We start from the raw sequence: 17,354 nt of genomic DNA, 5'->3' as shown, positions 1-17,354 counted from the left end.
ACTTCTCACTATTTCAAGTCTTACATATCTCATGTTAGAACACAAAAACTGAGTCATTTCAGGGCTTACTAAATAGAAGCCACACAACAAGGGAATGAAAACTTTCTTTCTACTGCTGTGTACAAAAATCTATGTTCAGCTACTATGCCTCTAAACGTGCTGACAGTCCTATTTTGAGCTGGAAGGAATTCACAAGGATCACCAGGTCCAACTCTCAAGTGAATGGCACGTATGGGGATTGAACCTGGTACCCTGGTGCACCATGCTCTGACCAACTAAGCTAATCTCAGGGTTAGTGTTCAATTTACAGTAGTAAAATTAGCAGGAAAGTCAAAATAAGAAGATGGCTATTACAGGATAAGAAACTAAGCTGTTTACACCATTTAAGTCATGGAGTTGACATTGGGATGAACTAATTACATATGCTACCTCATGAAGTATGCAAATCATACAGTTCTGAGGACCTGTACTTCTGTTGTTAAAACTTCCCTTCCAAAAATCCCCTGGTATTTTAAGTGACTAACATTAATCACCTCCTCTTTCAAAGTGCTGTCTGATGAATGATTAGAGGAAACCTTTTGAAAGTCTCAGGAACACACTTTACGATATTCACCCAGGAAAACACCAAGATTTAGGAAAAGGAGGCTAGAAAGGGAGCAAAGAAAGTTTTCTCATTTCAAGAAAAACAAGTCCTAGCTTAGTATCAGATCTGAAGGTGTGAAACAATATCCTACAGAGCAAAAGTACGAAGAAGTCAGAGTAAAATGGTTGTGTCTCCTATCCTAATGAAAAGGTTCAGGAGATTGGTGCAAAAGACAGTTTTCTAAACAGGGTGGGGGTAAGGAAAAAAGTGTATGTGACCATCAGATATTAGCTCCCTACAAAATGATGAGGTTTATTAAGTGAGTGGAGAGACTAAGAGCCAAAGCAACTTCAAAACTTCTTAAATAGAGTTCAGTCATTGCTACTGAGAAGCAGAGAAGAGCTTTCACTACCTCCCAACTTGGGGAAAAAGACTTTCACAACTTTCCTGTCAGGGCACCAATACTGAACCTCACTCACAGAAGAAAATTCTTAAGAATTCTTAAGAAAAGACCCTGTTCTGACAACACCACAGGTGAAATATCCACATGGGAAACATGTTGCACAGTCACCTAGCAGAAGTAGTCCAATCACTTATTCTAGTTTTTAATAATGTTTTCCACTTTTAAAAAAACGTTTCTACGTCAAACTAAAGAAATTTATGACTCTCTGTAGACTATGAATTATAGAGCCTAGGCACTGGGGCAAGGCAGAGGATGAGTACTTCCTGGGTTATACAGTAACATAGTCACCAAGAACAAAAAAATCATACCTACTTTCTACAAGTTCCTGTTTGGTTAAACAGACATACGAAAGAGTCAAATACTTCAACAGAGAAATTCCACAAAATGGAGGATTTCCATTTGTTTGGGGTTTAACTTAACTGTTTCTGTTTTAATCACTTAATATACCTCTCATGTAGCTCTGGAAAAATAAAACAGCGTAATACTCTATATTTAAGATAAACGCATCACAACTCAGGTTGGAGAATAATGGTTCTCTGTAAGGCTACTAAGTCTCTGCTTCTGAATTAATACAGAAACTAAAATGCATTTATCAGCTTATATGCAATAAAAAGTGAAAAGCTACAAATTCAATGTAATGCCTCAAATATTTCAGTCTCTACTTTTATCCTTAAGCTGTTACAAGCAAAAACCCAAGTAAGTCAAGAGTATAGTATACTGATTATCTCAGTTTTTTATCTCAGGTAATTGCAACTCAGTTTCCCTGAAGCATCATCTAATTCACTATTCTATCAGATAATGCAGAGTATGAAGATGAGACAACTACTTCAGGGGAAGGAAAAAAAATAAGGAAAGAAGAAATCTCAGAAACTTGGTCAGATTACAAACATGCTTACTGCTTTGTTTTAATTATCCAAATATCTTCCCAGAACCGTTCTTTAAAATGCTCCCTAAGACTGATATTCAAAAAACCACAAAGCTACCTAATTTCTTGTGAACTCTTTACATAATACCTACCTGAATTATTTTGCGCTTGAGTCCATGAAAGCCAACTGACTTTTGAACAAATACTGTTGCAGCTCGTGCCAAGATTTGCATTTTTCCCCATTTCACCTTCATTTAAACTTCTCTTCTTGATTGCTGTAACTAGCAATTGAATCAATGCAACCTACTTTGCAGTTTGGAAGCTGATGGTACAAAATCCCCCAAATCAAGTACAGAATTCAACTTCCCAGTGCTTAAGCTGCAGAAATCTATATGTAAGACTAATACATTAAGTATTCCTCTCCTCTGGGAGGAAGAAAAACTAGTTTCTATCAGTTTACACCCCTCTATTGGTTTTCACTCCTGTCATATATTTTTATTCTGATTAATTACTTTCTGCTATTTTGTTTAAAGAATATTCCCAAGTATTTTACTTTGTTCATGACATGTGAAGCTGTTTTAAAAAAAGCAATCCATTCAAATTCAGGCGGTGATAATTCATCTTAAATTATCCTTGCACAATGATGCAATGAATAGAGAGTCTGAGCTAGTCAAGTCTACACTTAAGGTTGTTCCATTTTTAAAAGTGCTGCTTTTATTTTTATATTAAACAAACTTTTTTATCTCTGTATTAACCAGACTTTTTTTTTAACCCTTATGTGTGCTTCTGCTCAATACTGAATGCTGCACAACACACTTGTCAAAAATCAAGATTATGTGGAGACCACTTCCACGCCAGACCTGTCTCCAGACAAATGTATTGAAAATGCTGTAAAAACATTCTGAAGGCACCTATAAATATTGTTTTGTTGCACAACTTTAGTATACTGCTCATTCCTTAAAGTAGAAAACTTATACGTGTAGGAGGATTGGAACTAAATGATCTTTAAAGTCCCCTTCCAACTCAAACCATTCTGTGATTCTATAAAAAAAAAACAAAACCCAAACCCAAACCCAAACCAACAACATTCCCACTCCCCACCAACCACCATTCTATATGTTTATATTTGTATAGGCCCATCTGACTGCTACAAATCAAAAATCTTTCCAAACTGAACTCCAAGTGAAACTGTCTCTGCTCCTGCACATCAAAGTTCACCAGGACACCAAGAAAAGCTGTCTGCTTCATCATGTGTAATCTCAAAGTTACATAATATGGAAGTCAGACTATACAGAATTTTTCTCCAGTGTAACAGGACTAGGAAACACTTCATGAATGTGTAGTAACCATGATTACTCTGGAAAATGCACTGAAGTTTTAATTAGGGTCCCTAACAGTTAAACTGCTTATAGTCTGCAGACTGTAAAGGACTGGCATACCACGCTCAATTCCAACCTATCATACACGCATTCACACAAGAATGCTAAGAATACCTCACATTAACCCTACTGGGATAGACGATGGTCCTTCTTTGGAAAAACAGCCAAACGAACAAATGCACAAGAAAAAATACACTGTAAAAATTAGAACTTCCTCTCATGAATAACCTGACGGCACAATACACATTTGTGAATTTTGGCCACCATCAGTTGGACAATATATTTCACTTACCATTAGTAAGTTCAAGCAATGGATTACTTAAGTGTTCAGTGACTTATCACATCAGCATTATTAATTCGGTACTTCTTTCTGACTATATTTCTTGTCTTTACTTCACAAACTCAGCTAGATGCTAACAGTTCATTCTTGCTTCTGCAATTTTGTTACCATGACAGTTCAGGCCCAGTTGCTCCCAACAAGACCTGCAGCTAATGAGAACTCATTTTCTCAAGAGAATGTGCCTTTTCATACAAATTCAAGATGAAATTATATCAGATGTGTATACTGTAAAACCTACATAGAAACATGATGGTATTCTGGGAATGGTTCCTGATTTGAAGATCTCCCCACTTAGAGTTCAAAACTCCATTACAATGAAACACAGTGTCTTGACCTGTCTGCATAACCAATTTTAAAAAAGAGTAATATCTTAGAACAGTCTGGAATTACCTGGGATTAAAGTACAGTTTTCATAAAATAGTCAATCCCTACATTCCCCAAATCTAGAAAGCTAGGTTTGATGGGAACCAGCTGTCGGTACAAAATGACTTGGGCATAGGTTCAGTTTGGATCAAGACTGCTAACTAAAGGGAACACAGAAACAAAGCTGCACTGGAACACAAATTAGAGGCAGCCTATAAGAGACAGGTTATTTTTTTTGCCACTTCTCATATCTTTTCTTCTTCCCCATATCTCTTCAACTGGAAATTATTTGTTAATTCTCCCTAAGCATCTCACAGTTAGTATCACCCAGTTAACTTGGTGTTTCCCCTTCTCATGCACAGGCAACCCACACTAGTACTGTGCACTCTTCACATTGCTCTTTTCTTATTGTAACATGCCAATGATCACAGCAACGCATGCTGGTTTACATTCAGCAGAGAAAGCAATTAACTGGTGTGACACTCCTAAAATCCACTGCATTTCACATGACAAACCAATGCAGCAGATTTGCAACACTAGAACAGAAATAGGTGATAGCTACTAGATGTCAGCATAGAAGCCTCTATTTTTAACAGGTTTTTTTATCCAAAAGCCTGTTCACCTATTTGCATCACAGAAGTCTGTTAGAAATGCAGGAGCACAAGGCAGTGGGAGAGATGCTGTGTGCTGCATTTCACTAGGAATCCTTTTGTTAAGCTGGTGGCACTGAAGAACTAGGCAGAAGACAACGCTCTCACCTCTTGGAGAGGTCACTTTCTGAGCGCTGGAGCAACCTTCCTGAGCCCTGGTAAAAGCTTTTCAGGAAAGAAGGGGCAGAGACAGAGGAGGGGAGACCAGGTGACGCAGATTCACTCTCACTGAGAGCGCGCCGAACCCCGACCTTAGGACTGTGCAGGCAACAAGAGAACATAGCAAATGGGTCAGCATAGATTTGGAAACAACAAAACATCCAGATTAAAGATACTGGCCAAGTACTCCATCTTTGTTTCCAAGAAGATAAAATGTACCAAGTGCGCTACAGGGCAGTTTCCCTGGTGATACTCATTTTCTTGTTACAGCTGATTTCTTTTAAGAAACTTTCCAATGACACTGCAGAACAGGGAGACCACCTTATTTCTTTAGTTTTATTTACTTTCAAAGCAAATTCAGAAAAAATAATCTCTTAAACATTCAGAAAATATCCTTAGAAACCTTCTTCCAATAATATGAACCGCCTTGTTTCTTCCCTTCACTTTTCTCTTGCTTTTGTAAATACCACATTAGAAATTAGACATCATTTAAAGGCATTATTTTTGAATAAATTTTTGTGAAGTGTTTAAATCAAGAAAGACAGTCAGCTAAACATTACTTAAGAGTAATAACAAGTGTTGGGGGGACATACAAATTAATTCACTTTCTTTTACTTAACATTTATGACTAATCCTCAATAGGAAAGAATGCAGAATCTCAGTCTAGAACCACCACCGCTACAAACTCTTGACTGAAAATCTGATGATGATGTCACTTAATCAGAGACTGCTTAAAAGTTATTACAAAGAAATGTAGTCACCAAGTCCTTCGGCTGGAACTGTCACAGGGTTTCCTGTTTGCATACAACATGAGTGAGTGGGGAAAAAAAAAAACAACCGAAGTTTATCTCAGTAAAAAACACATTATTTATGCCTTCAGAAACACAGTGTAACAAAGCTACCTCAAGGCTAGCTTCTTACCCCTCATCCCCTTTCATTCTCTTAAACAGAATAGATTTTTTTTCCTTCCTCTACAAGCTGGTGCAGCATTCACACTGATATATCAAACAGGTGAGAAATTATTATTTAAACCATTTTTAGAAAAAGCCCACAAAAAGTATAATTGCAGCTAAGCACTGAAACAGACAAGTAGATTGGAGAAAGTGATCCTCCAACAGGAAAAAACTCAGCTCATCTGGGCCTCAATTTTGTAAAGGTTTTGGAGTTTGTACACTCATTTACTGCAGATATCCAGGATGGAGGCAAAGAAAGTAAGTACAGCCAAAGAGACCCACAATGAACTGTGGAGACCTCTTCTACTGAGTGACGGAACTCCTGAAGGAACAGTGTTCCTCCATATGTTTATAGCTGGATAGTCTCCAAAGGAAGGGGAAAGAAATCATAGAGGAAGCTTCGGAGAAAGGCAAACAGGGAAATCACAAGCCTCAGAGTTCAGTGGAGGTGTTTAATCTTTATGTCCTTATGGAAGACTCCTCACCAGTTTAAACTGGACGTACTCTCTGTGAGCTTTTACGAACACAGTGACAGACACTTGTAGCTTTTTCAACCTGGCATAAAAGCATCAGGTTACCATCTCTGCTATGTAAAGTACTGAGGACCTCTTCTCCAAAGGGCATGACTACCCATACTGCCAGAGGCTCAGTTCAGAGTTGACAAATAAATAAATAAATAAATAAATAAACAAACAGATTGGTGCCAGTATCCAGCTGAATCATCAGTTTGATCTATTGATGCCTCCTCTGAATGACTTTCAGGGATTAATGAGTTACTGCAAAGCACCAAACTACTTGGAGGCAAAGACAGGCTGAAAATATATGAATGGGCAAACCAGCTCTGGAGAAGTGCAGAAACAGCGTCCATAAGGAGTGAGGCTTGCGTATCGCAACGCAGGAGAGAGCAGGAGCTTGGCACAGCATTCTCTGACTCACCTTGTTGCCTCCACGCAGTTCTGCCGCAGCAGCGGGGACCGGACACTCTGGGACCTCCCGTTCTGGAAGGTTATCCTCCGCTTGGCGCTGGAGGGGGGGTGGCTGAAGGTGTGTGCACGCCTCCTGAACTGGGGGGATTCCGAGTCTTCCTCAGGAAATGTCTGCCAGGCCGAGGACACGGGGGAAGCTGGAGGAGTAGCTGGCGGGGAATCGCCCGGCGAAGTGTCCTGAAAGGAAGTGCTGGCGGAGTAAGGCCTGACGTTCTGTGCCCTACGAGAGCTCTCATCTAACCCACGGGCCATGCGCCGCAGCATCAGGGCACCAAAGCCTCTCCCCCTTCTGGGTCATGGCCTATTGTATGCTAATTATCACCCAAACCAGACATCCTTTGATAATTCACTCAAAACCAGCAGCATCCTTCTTAAAAAAAAAAAAAAAAAAAAAGAGAAAGCAGAGGGAAGAATAAAAATGTATATGCAAGACAAACAATGTATTAATTACACCGGGCATCCTCTCACAGGGATTGGCATTCCAGTTACCAGACTTTTGTCTCTTTTGGGAAAACAGGGGAATGGAAAAGACTAGGGAAACTGCTTTTAGCTAGTTTCCTCGACATATCGCGAGCATACTTCCTGTACCGTCACAGCAACATCCTGGAAGAGAGACTGTTATTACACAGCCAGTTTATGAGTAACTGTAGCAGGAAAACCTTAACAGAATCTTCACTCCTGGGAAAATCAGCAACCAACTCTCATGTGAGGTAAAACATTAAAAACAGGAAATAAAAAGAAAGTGAACAGAGTTCCGCCCTCTTGCTACCATACAGCATGCCCAACAGCTGGGTTTAGGTCAGAAATTCTTACTTCCCTAAATCAACTATTACTAAAGAAAGGATTCTTCACCTTCAGCGCATTTCCTTCTGTTGAGACATGACCTTTTTAAATTACTTCAGTAAAACAAGGCAGAAACTTAACAGAAACTCCTTGTTTTTTGTAAAGCAAGAGAAATGTAGAAAAAAACCCGATAACCAGATTAAAGCTGAAGATTCAAGTCAACATAAACCCCAGCTTTCTTACACCCCCTGACTCCCAGTGGAAATTCTTCTTCGAGTTTTGTAAATTGGTGTGCTTTGTGCTACTTCCTTCCAGAGTGCCATATTTACACTTCATTAACACCCGTACATGAAAACGTGCCAATTTAAACTAAGCTCCTTACATACTTTGTCAGAAGCAAGGCTGTTGTAGCGCTCAAAGCTGTCCACACTTCCCAGGCGGCCTCGCATTCTGTTGGCTCCCTGCAAAAAAAAGGGCAAGTAATCTAACCTGGTCTTTTTCCTCTTTTTCTGAAGGTTAAGCAAAGATGGCAACACCTCTGCAAGTGAACACAGCACTGTTCAGGCACAAGACAAGTTTGACATGAGACCACAGCTGATGGGGCAAGCACAGGATTTTACAAGCAGCGACATCTTTAGCTGGTCAAACTGTACCTTCTCCCATATTGCTACCAGGAGCTTTAAACCTGCAACTCTATTGTCTGAATCAACTGAATATTTCCTGATACATCTGAGGCAAAATAGCTGAGTTGGCTTAAAAAGCTGAGTTCAAAAACTGTGCAGACTTCAGTACTGTGCACGCACTGCTGTTAATGGATGCATGTGACACACTGTAATATCAACACAATTTGCTCCATATCTAGACATTTCAGACAAATTCAGTCCACCTGCGCAAAAGTAGTTAAAGTACTAAAACTGGGAAAAAAAACGCTCTTTGGCTGCAAATCCCTCCAAATAGCACAAGACACAAACAAGACTTTTCATTTACAGTTCAGATAAACCTGACAAGAATTTGCCAGAAATTAATGCTAGAGGACCTTTGCTGAACTTGTAATGGTCCTTTGGTTTCACAAGAAGAGGTGATAGATCAGCAATACTTTTGAATACCTTTCTCTCCTAACTTTAACTCCCTGGTGATGTATGCTGTTGGACACTTCTGACTGCTGAAGTAAGTTGCTTTCAGTACTTTATCAGGAGAAAAATAGCCTAAGTTTTAGGAAAACTGTAGACAGAACTCCTCTTGGTATGCTTGCAACTCCAGAGGAAGTTTTGTTAACATCAGCAGTATTTATTTAGCCTACTTTTCCCTAGTAAGGGTTACTTTCTAGACTCAGAGTGCCCTTTAAGTACCTTATTCCATTTAAGCGCATTACCAATAAATACTCTGCCTGAAGCATCTCTTCACTGACCCTCACAATAAAACAAGAGGAAAGAATAACTCACTACCTTTGAAAGCACACACTTTTGGCATTGTAATAAGGGCCTTTTGGTTAAGAAAGAAAAACAACAGAAGAGGTTAGTGCAGCGTGGGCTGGAAGAAATCTGTTCATGAGGTCAAAGAAAGGTTATACTTATTTTCCTGAGGTACCTCATTAGGAAGTCATGGCCTGTTTTCAGTTCAAACCTCACAAAAATAAGATCAGTCCAGAAAAACAAAGAAGTGAAAAAGTGACATTCCTCTGGGACTAAGCAAAGCCAGAGCACAGAAACCAGCATGTTTCCCTATGGCAAGTAGTGAGCAGCCACTCCTTCAAGTAGCTTAAAATGTCACTTGATGCTATTTACCTAGCTAAGAAGCCATCCACTTAAAGTGTTCCTAGATATCTGGTTACTACACACTTCTTTTAACTTTGCTAAGATTCAGGCTGTCTAAGTCTCTCCCCAATATATACTGACTTTTACTTTTTATATAAACCTTTTTATCTACAAAAAGATGCTGAATGCCAACTTAAAAAAAAAAAAAAAGCCCAAAACCAACTTAAGTTTTTTCTTGGTCTCTTCATTCCTAAATGTACATTTACATAAAGATGGTAACTTATGCATAATTAGCATCCATTACAAGATCAATACCATTTGCACCTGGCTTAAGGAGGAAAAACCCACCACAACAACACGTATTTAGTGCTTAAATACCTTCGGGAATTAACCATTATCCATTAAGCTTGTTGTAATAGCCTGATGAAAAATATGAACTATTGATACAGTTATTGTGTATAACATGTATGCACATAACACAGTGCCAAATGCAGAGAGATACTTGTATATACTTGCTTTAATCAAATAATTAGTGGTTGAGCTGCACTGCAAATAATTTTTCTTGGTCTTGGATTGTGTAACCTTTAAGTGGATCAGCAAGGATGAACCCCTACACGTATCATGATTTCCTGCAACATACTGCTGTTTCTGATCTATTGCACTGTGAGGTTAAAGATGAAACAACATTCCTCACAACAGGAAGTCCACTTCATAAATAGCAAACTTGAAATTGCCTTAATCCAAATTCAGGTGTCCCCTTCTCTTGAACTCAATCATGGACTGTGTACATCCTTACATTATAATATGCAGCATGTCAAAGTGGCCCTGGTGAGAAGAAAGATACTACTTAAAAAACCTCAACAACTATTTTTAAGAAATTTCCCTTTAGAGACTTTTCAATTAAAGCAGTGTACTTTGTCCAACTGATTTTTCCTTGACATGACCAGAGTGCCAGTATGCCTGTATATGCTTTACCGAGTTATTTCAGTGATGTACACTTGTTCCATAACCACTGTGGTTCGTGACCCACCATCAGAGCTAGATTACTTTCCAGTCACATGTCCTTTGGACGTGGAAAAGAAATCAGACTCAGGAAAGGCCCAACTGTAGCTGTGACCATTTGACGATATTCCAAACTGCCAAAATTATCCAGATCTTCTGACTGTCATCACTCTCTTTTGTGCATGCTCTATCCCTCTCTGTCTCTTTCTCCATATTCAGACCAAATTCCTAGCTTGTTAAACTTGCTACACAGCAGAGGTCATATTTGACCAGGAGAGTACCTATGCTAGTTTCAGCAGAAGACCAAATTGACACCTAACTGTAAGTTCTAAGGATTCTCTCTGGCAAACACTATTTTGTTTCCTTTATAGGGAACATCTGTGGCATTCTACGTTTGTAGGTTACTTTATGACATGCCTATGAAGCTGCAGGACAAATGCAACTTAGTGCTTGATTTAGCATGGTACTTTTAAAATTACTAGCAGAAGGAACTTCATTTCACTACTCCAAGTTATATTTAGACCTCACCATCCAGTACTCACAGCTCATCACACTTTGTAATGACACATTGGATTCCAGGCACCCAGCCTTCTTCAGTTACTCCTCTATATGTCTCTCCTCTGACTCAACCTACTAAGCAAGGGGACACTAAGCAAAATTTGCAATTCAGACTTCTTTATTAAAAGAATTTTAATTCTTATATTCTCTTATATTTCATATAAGAGAGTTTCAGTAATTATCTGCAATTTCACATCATATCTGGCTAGGAACATTAAAATGAAGAACAACTTGCTTTTTAAGACTATTGCTTATTTATTCCCTGCAAAAGGAACTTTGTAACTACTTTCTGAAGATTCTTGGTGCCTACTAGAAGCACTTTTAGCTATGAGGCCTAAAGCATTACTTCTCAGAAAGGAAAGATTTCCACTATATGCAGGTACACTTATTCACACCTTAAAAAATGATGTCTCTTTATGGGATCATAAGAGATAAAATTAACTTTTATTCTGAAGCAACACATCTGATAATGCTCAACTAACTCGCCACCTACAATGAATGTTCATTATTCAGAAATTTGTCCTTTTTCCACCCTGTACGTGTGGCCTTACCATAAACTTTCTAGTGCAGTTAAGTCACAATCAACCCAGCTGTAACTCAGATTTCACAATAGGGTTATTGCTTCATTAAGCATTTATCAGACTGAGGCCAAAACAACAAAAAAAATCTGATAGGTCTTTACTGTCAAGGGGATCTGGGAGAGCTGATGACAATGAGTTGTTAATCTTACCCTCGAGAAGATATTTTCCAGAGAGCTAGTCAAGGATTTCTTGGCCTTGTTTTTCAGAATGTCAAGTTTAAACCTGCCACCACTGGTGGTGCTTTCTGGAATCGAACTGTTAGAAATGACCTGTTGAAATGAGCAAGGACACAACTCAGCTTTGGCAATTATTTTTTTAATCACAAAGACTATTTCCAATGACTAGAGCTGAAACCAAGTTACATAATAAAGAATATACTGTTGGTTCTTATTAAAAGAACACCATAAACCCATCACCCCTCTCCAAAAAAACAAACCCAAACAAAAAGCCAAAACACACTCCCAAAAAACCAAATCCACAGTTAAATGCACATTCCATCCCTAAAGGCTATATTGTAAAAGTATATCAATTTAACAATACTGTTACATGTTTCTTTTGCAAGATGAGTTCATAGTTTAAAATGAAACCTGTGGGGGGAAGTGGCAGGCCCGTTAAGCCCCTAGAAGTTGAACCCATAGAAGAACATAATATATTGGATGGCATAAGACCATTCCCGTGAGAGCAGAGAAGCTAATTAACCATTCCCATGAACAGAGCAGCCTCAAGAAGCTGGAACTTAATTGGAAAGGTGATAAGTAGGTTTAGGGAGGATAAAATGTACAAGGACAAGAACGTTGGCTTTGTTCATGGTGCAGGCGCATAGTGATGATGTTTTGTAGAAATTATGTTATTTACAGAAAGTGTGTGAGAAAATGTGGGCTAGCTGTCCTAATAAAGGATGCTGCTGCGCTGACGTGGCAGACAGCTCTTGTCTCAACTCCTTGTGCAGCGCGTGTGTGCTTTTCTATCGGCCAAATCTAACTACTACGATAGATACCCCACAACAGAAACCAATGCTCTCTTCATTTCTATTCTCCCTGAATATAACTGCTTGGGAGGGGGGATCAAGGAAGAAAGAAAAAGAAGAGGTATACTCACACTGTAAAGAAATATAGATCTAAAAGTATTTGGTTATCTTTCTTCCCTTTCTTCCCCCCTCAGCTTATAAAACCCAAACATGTCACTATAAATTAAATCAAATTCTTCTCTCACAGTCCTCTCTTAATTGCAATATCCAGCTTCAATCACTCCTGACGAAGTAAAGTAGTGGTCCTGCTAGGACCATATACATTAATACTGTATTTTAATAGAGTGGGAAGAGGGAGAGGGATAATACAAAAACAAGCTTTACCGATGGTGCTTCACCAATGTGTATGTGCGTTTTCTGCTTAGTTTCACAGAGTTGACGGAGATGTAAGATCACAAGTTCATTTTCTTCCTGGTCATTGTCAGGCTTCATTTTCTGTCAGTAACAGCAAAGAAAGGAAAATTTGTCTTTCAATTCATGATTTGATTATTTTTTTTCCATATGTATATATTCTTTGAAATTAATATACTGCTACACCAAATCCCAGAGTGCGCTATTATTGTGTCAAATTGCAATACTGTCTGTGTGCTCTCATTCTCCTGAGCAAAACAGAACTAAAATGGAAACACCTTACAGGCTGTGGAGAAAAGGGAGCCTTACGCCCATACATTTTGTTTTCTAAAGTTGTTTGCCAGTGTATAGTCTCGTAAGTGGCATAAGGAACCCAGGAAAACCAAACAGCCATTCTATTCTTCAGGCAACTAGAGAGCAGCAGAGCCTTTGGAAGCCTAAATCATTGTATACTTCATCCACTTAAGTACATCTGCTTACACAAGAATGTTGCGCCCAAATAAGTAAAAAAAGACAAAATCTAAAAGTGCCAGACATGTTCCTGATACCTGCATGTCTCACCTGCTCTCAACCCACTCCCACATCATTTTCAGGTGGGAAAATGTGTTTACAGATGAAAAACTAAGCTCAGAAAAAAAAATACACTCTGGGTAAGAACACAGAGCATCTCAGCAAACTCGGGAAACCAAACTTTTCCACTAGCAGTGTATCATACATGGGGCTAAGTTGGAGCAGGACATTTCAGTATGAAATATTTGGTGGAAAAGCAGTAAATTCTAAATCAGCTACATAACAAACTAAATGTAATAAAAAGCAAGAAAATCTAGTTCATTTTATCATGGTCTTTTTCAAATTTGGAAGAACAGCTTCTAAGGTATTACCTGAACACGTTCAAAAATGTCTGCTTGCTCATTATCAGTTAGTGATGACAGATGTCTCTGAATTACAAGTTTGGCTCTTGGTGGATAGAGTCCTGGGAAAAGAAAGGACCATTAAAGATTCTAGATTCTCAAATGATCTCTCGAAAAACTTTTGAGAAAAATGACAGCAGAAAATATAAACCTGCATTTGAGTTCCTACAAGTTTAATGTATGACAGTGGTATATCCACAGTATTCATGATAAAAAATAATTCAGATTTTGCTAACCACATGGTTTTGTCTTCTTTCTTTAGCAGTAAAAATACAAGTAGCAGCAGTTTAGCGGCTGGTTCCTATGTATAAGGTTGTGCTCCCTACCCCACTGATGGCTTCTGTCCTAGTACCAAGAGATCACTGACAGCTCAAAATCTGACAACTGTATGGGAGAGGAGGAAGAGAGGAACAGATCAGGGTTATAACTGAGAGATAATCCATGCACAGGATACTTGGAAGTTTTCAGATGCTTCTAATTGAAAGACTTAGCACTTTAAAAAGCAAGAGCTGCATAAAAGCTGTGGAATAAAGGGAAGAATTTCTGATATTCGATAAAAAGTGCAAATTTTCTCAGAGTTCATTCTAGGAAGCTACAAAAAATGTGGGTGAAAACAAATCCCAGATGAAGGTATGTTTTTTCCATCCAAGGTACAAATTGTTCATAGAAAACTGCAACCAGAACAGATAAAAGACTTTTCCAAAGTCATGAAGTTTTAGGTTTGATTTTGACAAACTTCAGACTCAAAACAAAGCAGATGGATAAAAACAAAGGGACACTAAAGCCTTTCAGTCAGTAAGTATGAAGTTTATGAAACTACTATTATGGTACTCTAGTTGTTGTCCTAGGAGAGATTTTATTTTAATACTGGATACTTATCCTGTAAGTACCTGTGTTCAATATACTTAACTGCCTTATACAGCAGCCTCTATAGTCTTTCATTTACAGAAGGCTTTCCCAGTTAAACTTTATCACTTCCAAATATGTGTTGTTAAACCCAGAAAATACCAGTCACAACCTAACAAAATTTCACTCCACTAGGATTTTATACTTCGCTTGTCATCCACCAGAGGGAAGCAAGTTGCAACAGTGACTTTCAATGAATGGGAGAACTGGCAATATCGAGCACCATCATCACCAGACCAGAAGATACAAGACTATTTGCTTTTTATAACACACTTGCCTTTTTTTTTTTTGCATATAATACTTTGCAAGGACACATAGCAGAGTGACTATAAAAATAGGATCCTAACTTTTTTGTTTTAAATTCTATCTTGTAAGAGTTTTTACATGTGTTTTGGCATTCTTCATTTTCAGAGAAACTACAAAGATTGTGAAGTTGTGTTAGGGGGGTTTAGGTTGGATATTAGAAAAAAGTTCTTCACCCAGATGCTGGTTGCATGCTGGAACTTCCCAGGGAAGTGGTCACAGCACTAAGCCTGACAGAGTTCAAGAAGCATTTGGATGATTCTCTCAGGCACATGGCTTGACTCTTGGGGATGGTCCTGTGCAGGGCTAAGGGTTGGATTCATCATATTCTCTGATTCTTTGTAGTTTCCTAACTTAATCATTTATTTCCCCATAGTATAACTAAGTTTTGAAGTGCGTGAGAGAATAAACACAAAGAAGGAAAAAACAACCCCACACAGGAAAGAAGGAACACACAGAAAAGCAAGATCCTTTTAGATCACCACTGTCTTTTTATGACTCATTTCAAAAGCATGCAACTTGAGACAAAAAACCAAACAAATGGAAGGTGAACTGGTGGGTTTTGCTGCTCTGCTTAACGTTCAAGAAAGGTATGATGATGAAAGAGTATGTATTTATAACAGAAGCTATACTAGATTTGGTTGCAGTATCATTACTGCTAACACCTCCACCTAAACACAGAGAGTGCAAAGTGATGGTAAGAGTTGCTTATTGGGATATTTTTCTCTCTGTTCTTACATGAAGTTATTCTTCTACAATAATCAGCAAAACAAAATTAGAAAATAAATTCAGCTTCTACCTTCAATTCTTTCACAAAGTTTGTGCAATGAATGCATAGGGCAGGCCTCACACAGTTTAATCTGTGTCTTGGCATTTTGCAGTGCAGCAGCAGTGCTAAAGGCTTGTTTCAGGGTCAGCATTATCTCATCAACCTGTATGGGAGGGAGAGAAAAGAGTATTTAAACAAAAATGCATGCCATATACGTGAAATTAGATTTAAAAATCATGGCATAGACAGGTACTTCAGAATTTAAAAAAAAAACAAACACAAAACCAGAAAAAACCCTTTTACTGTCTTCTAAAGAGATCAAGGTTGTGTTCCCAGCTTTCTACCTGTTCTGTAGATACTTACCATCTTTAAGTTCAGCCAGACATTGTAATTTTGAGTATGTGACTGCAGCTACTCAAGCTTACTGGGAAGCACTCACTGTTTTGAGAAGCTGCAAGTGGTAATTTTTGGCTTGAATATATGCTGCCTAAATAAAAAGCATTAATCTCTTTAGCTTTAAGTTTTTCCTGTAAACTGCATGTGTTCCATTCAACAACTTTCCTTCCACCACTATACCATTTTAGCATAAACCTCTACAGACTCATCCCTGCTGCCAGATAGGAGCTTCTCCACAGCATTTCACTTTTCTCTAGGCTACTAGACTAGCTACCGGCTTCATTATAATCACAATTTATCTTTAAGTACTTCTGGCCTGCCTTGCATTCTGCCCTGCTATTTCCTCTGCTGCTACCACAAATACAGCACTGGAAAAGCTCAAACTTTTGTCTAAGAAAGGTTGAGGGGACAGCACTTCTCCATATTCATTCAAATATGCTCCTAGACCTTGTATGCAAAACACTTGGAGGTCCCTTGTCTGTATTTCGGGGGAATAAAATGTTTATTAAAACCTGTTTCCTGAGTGTTTGCATAAGCATGGAAAGAAGGAGACAACTGCTTGAGAACAATTTTAGGAAAGAAATCAGTACTCTACTTCAGAATCAGGTTCTCACTCCACTTGCTACTTTTTTTATAAGTAGGAAAAGGAAAGCTGAAATATTTCAGACCAAAATCATGCAGTTTAACATTGAGAACATAGACACCTTTTTGAGGGGTTTGTAACTGGGGAGAAAAAATGGAACCTGAATGTAGAAATCTGAACTAGTTTGTGTCCCAGTATGTCCAGATCTTTTTTGTTTGTTTTAAAACCCACAGTTTTAAGCTTTACCAGCAATTTCTGGGTGCTTTTTCTTCTTAGCAATAAAGCAGGACATTGAACAGTGAATATCCATCTTGCAACATGGACTGTTAAGTTTTTTAAGCGGGCTACAATCCCCCTCCAGTGGAAGATCCAGAGAACAGTGCTAAGCATAAGGATTATGACTACACTAAAGCCATGAGAATTGTAGCACAAACCCTAACTAGATTTAGAGCAAATATACACAAGCCTACCAACAAAGCCTGCCTGACAGCAGAGAATCTGGAAAGCTCTGCCCTACCACAGTCAAACTGCCACTGGGGTCCAAGCAATTGCATCTGAAAGCAGCTCAGGAATCTTCATTTCATATTGCAATGTGGGCATACCCACACATATCAGTACCAGAATATGTAAAGAAGTTCATAAATACATGGAGGTTTTATATACCACTTAAGCCTCTGAATTATGCATGG

At 38.6% G+C, this 17,354-nt stretch overlaps 1 protein-coding gene across 6 annotated transcripts in view; it reads right to left on the bottom strand.

Annotated features, from left to right (window-relative positions):
- Positions 1-17,354, bottom strand: part of TBC1D4 (TBC1 domain family member 4) — a 100,939-nt gene that overhangs the window by 22,763 nt on the left and 60,822 nt on the right. For 4 of the 6 annotated variants that reach the window (XM_032677608.1, XM_032677618.1, XM_032677638.1 and 1 more), the window contains exons 5-11: positions 15,717-15,849; positions 13,679-13,770; positions 12,771-12,881; positions 11,569-11,688; positions 7,911-7,985; positions 6,692-6,918; positions 4,752-4,901 (exon numbers count right to left, since the gene is read on the bottom strand). In XM_032677608.1, the coding sequence (XP_032533499.1) occupies positions 4,752-4,901; positions 6,692-6,918; positions 7,911-7,985; positions 11,569-11,688; positions 12,771-12,881; positions 13,679-13,770; positions 15,717-15,849 (908 nt within the window). The remainder of the gene's footprint in view (positions 1-4,751; positions 4,902-6,691; positions 6,919-7,910; positions 7,986-11,568; positions 11,689-12,770; positions 12,882-13,678; positions 13,771-15,716; positions 15,850-17,354) is intronic. The other 2 variants (XM_032677625.1, XM_032677631.1) reach the window with 1 other exon arrangement.

The sequence above is a fragment of the Chiroxiphia lanceolata genome, chromosome 2, assembly GCF_009829145.1.
Source record: "Chiroxiphia lanceolata isolate bChiLan1 chromosome 2, bChiLan1.pri, whole genome shotgun sequence".
Lineage (NCBI taxonomy): Eukaryota > Metazoa > Chordata > Aves > Passeriformes > Pipridae > Chiroxiphia > Chiroxiphia lanceolata.
This window is presented reverse-complemented; position numbering and strand designations above follow the sequence as displayed.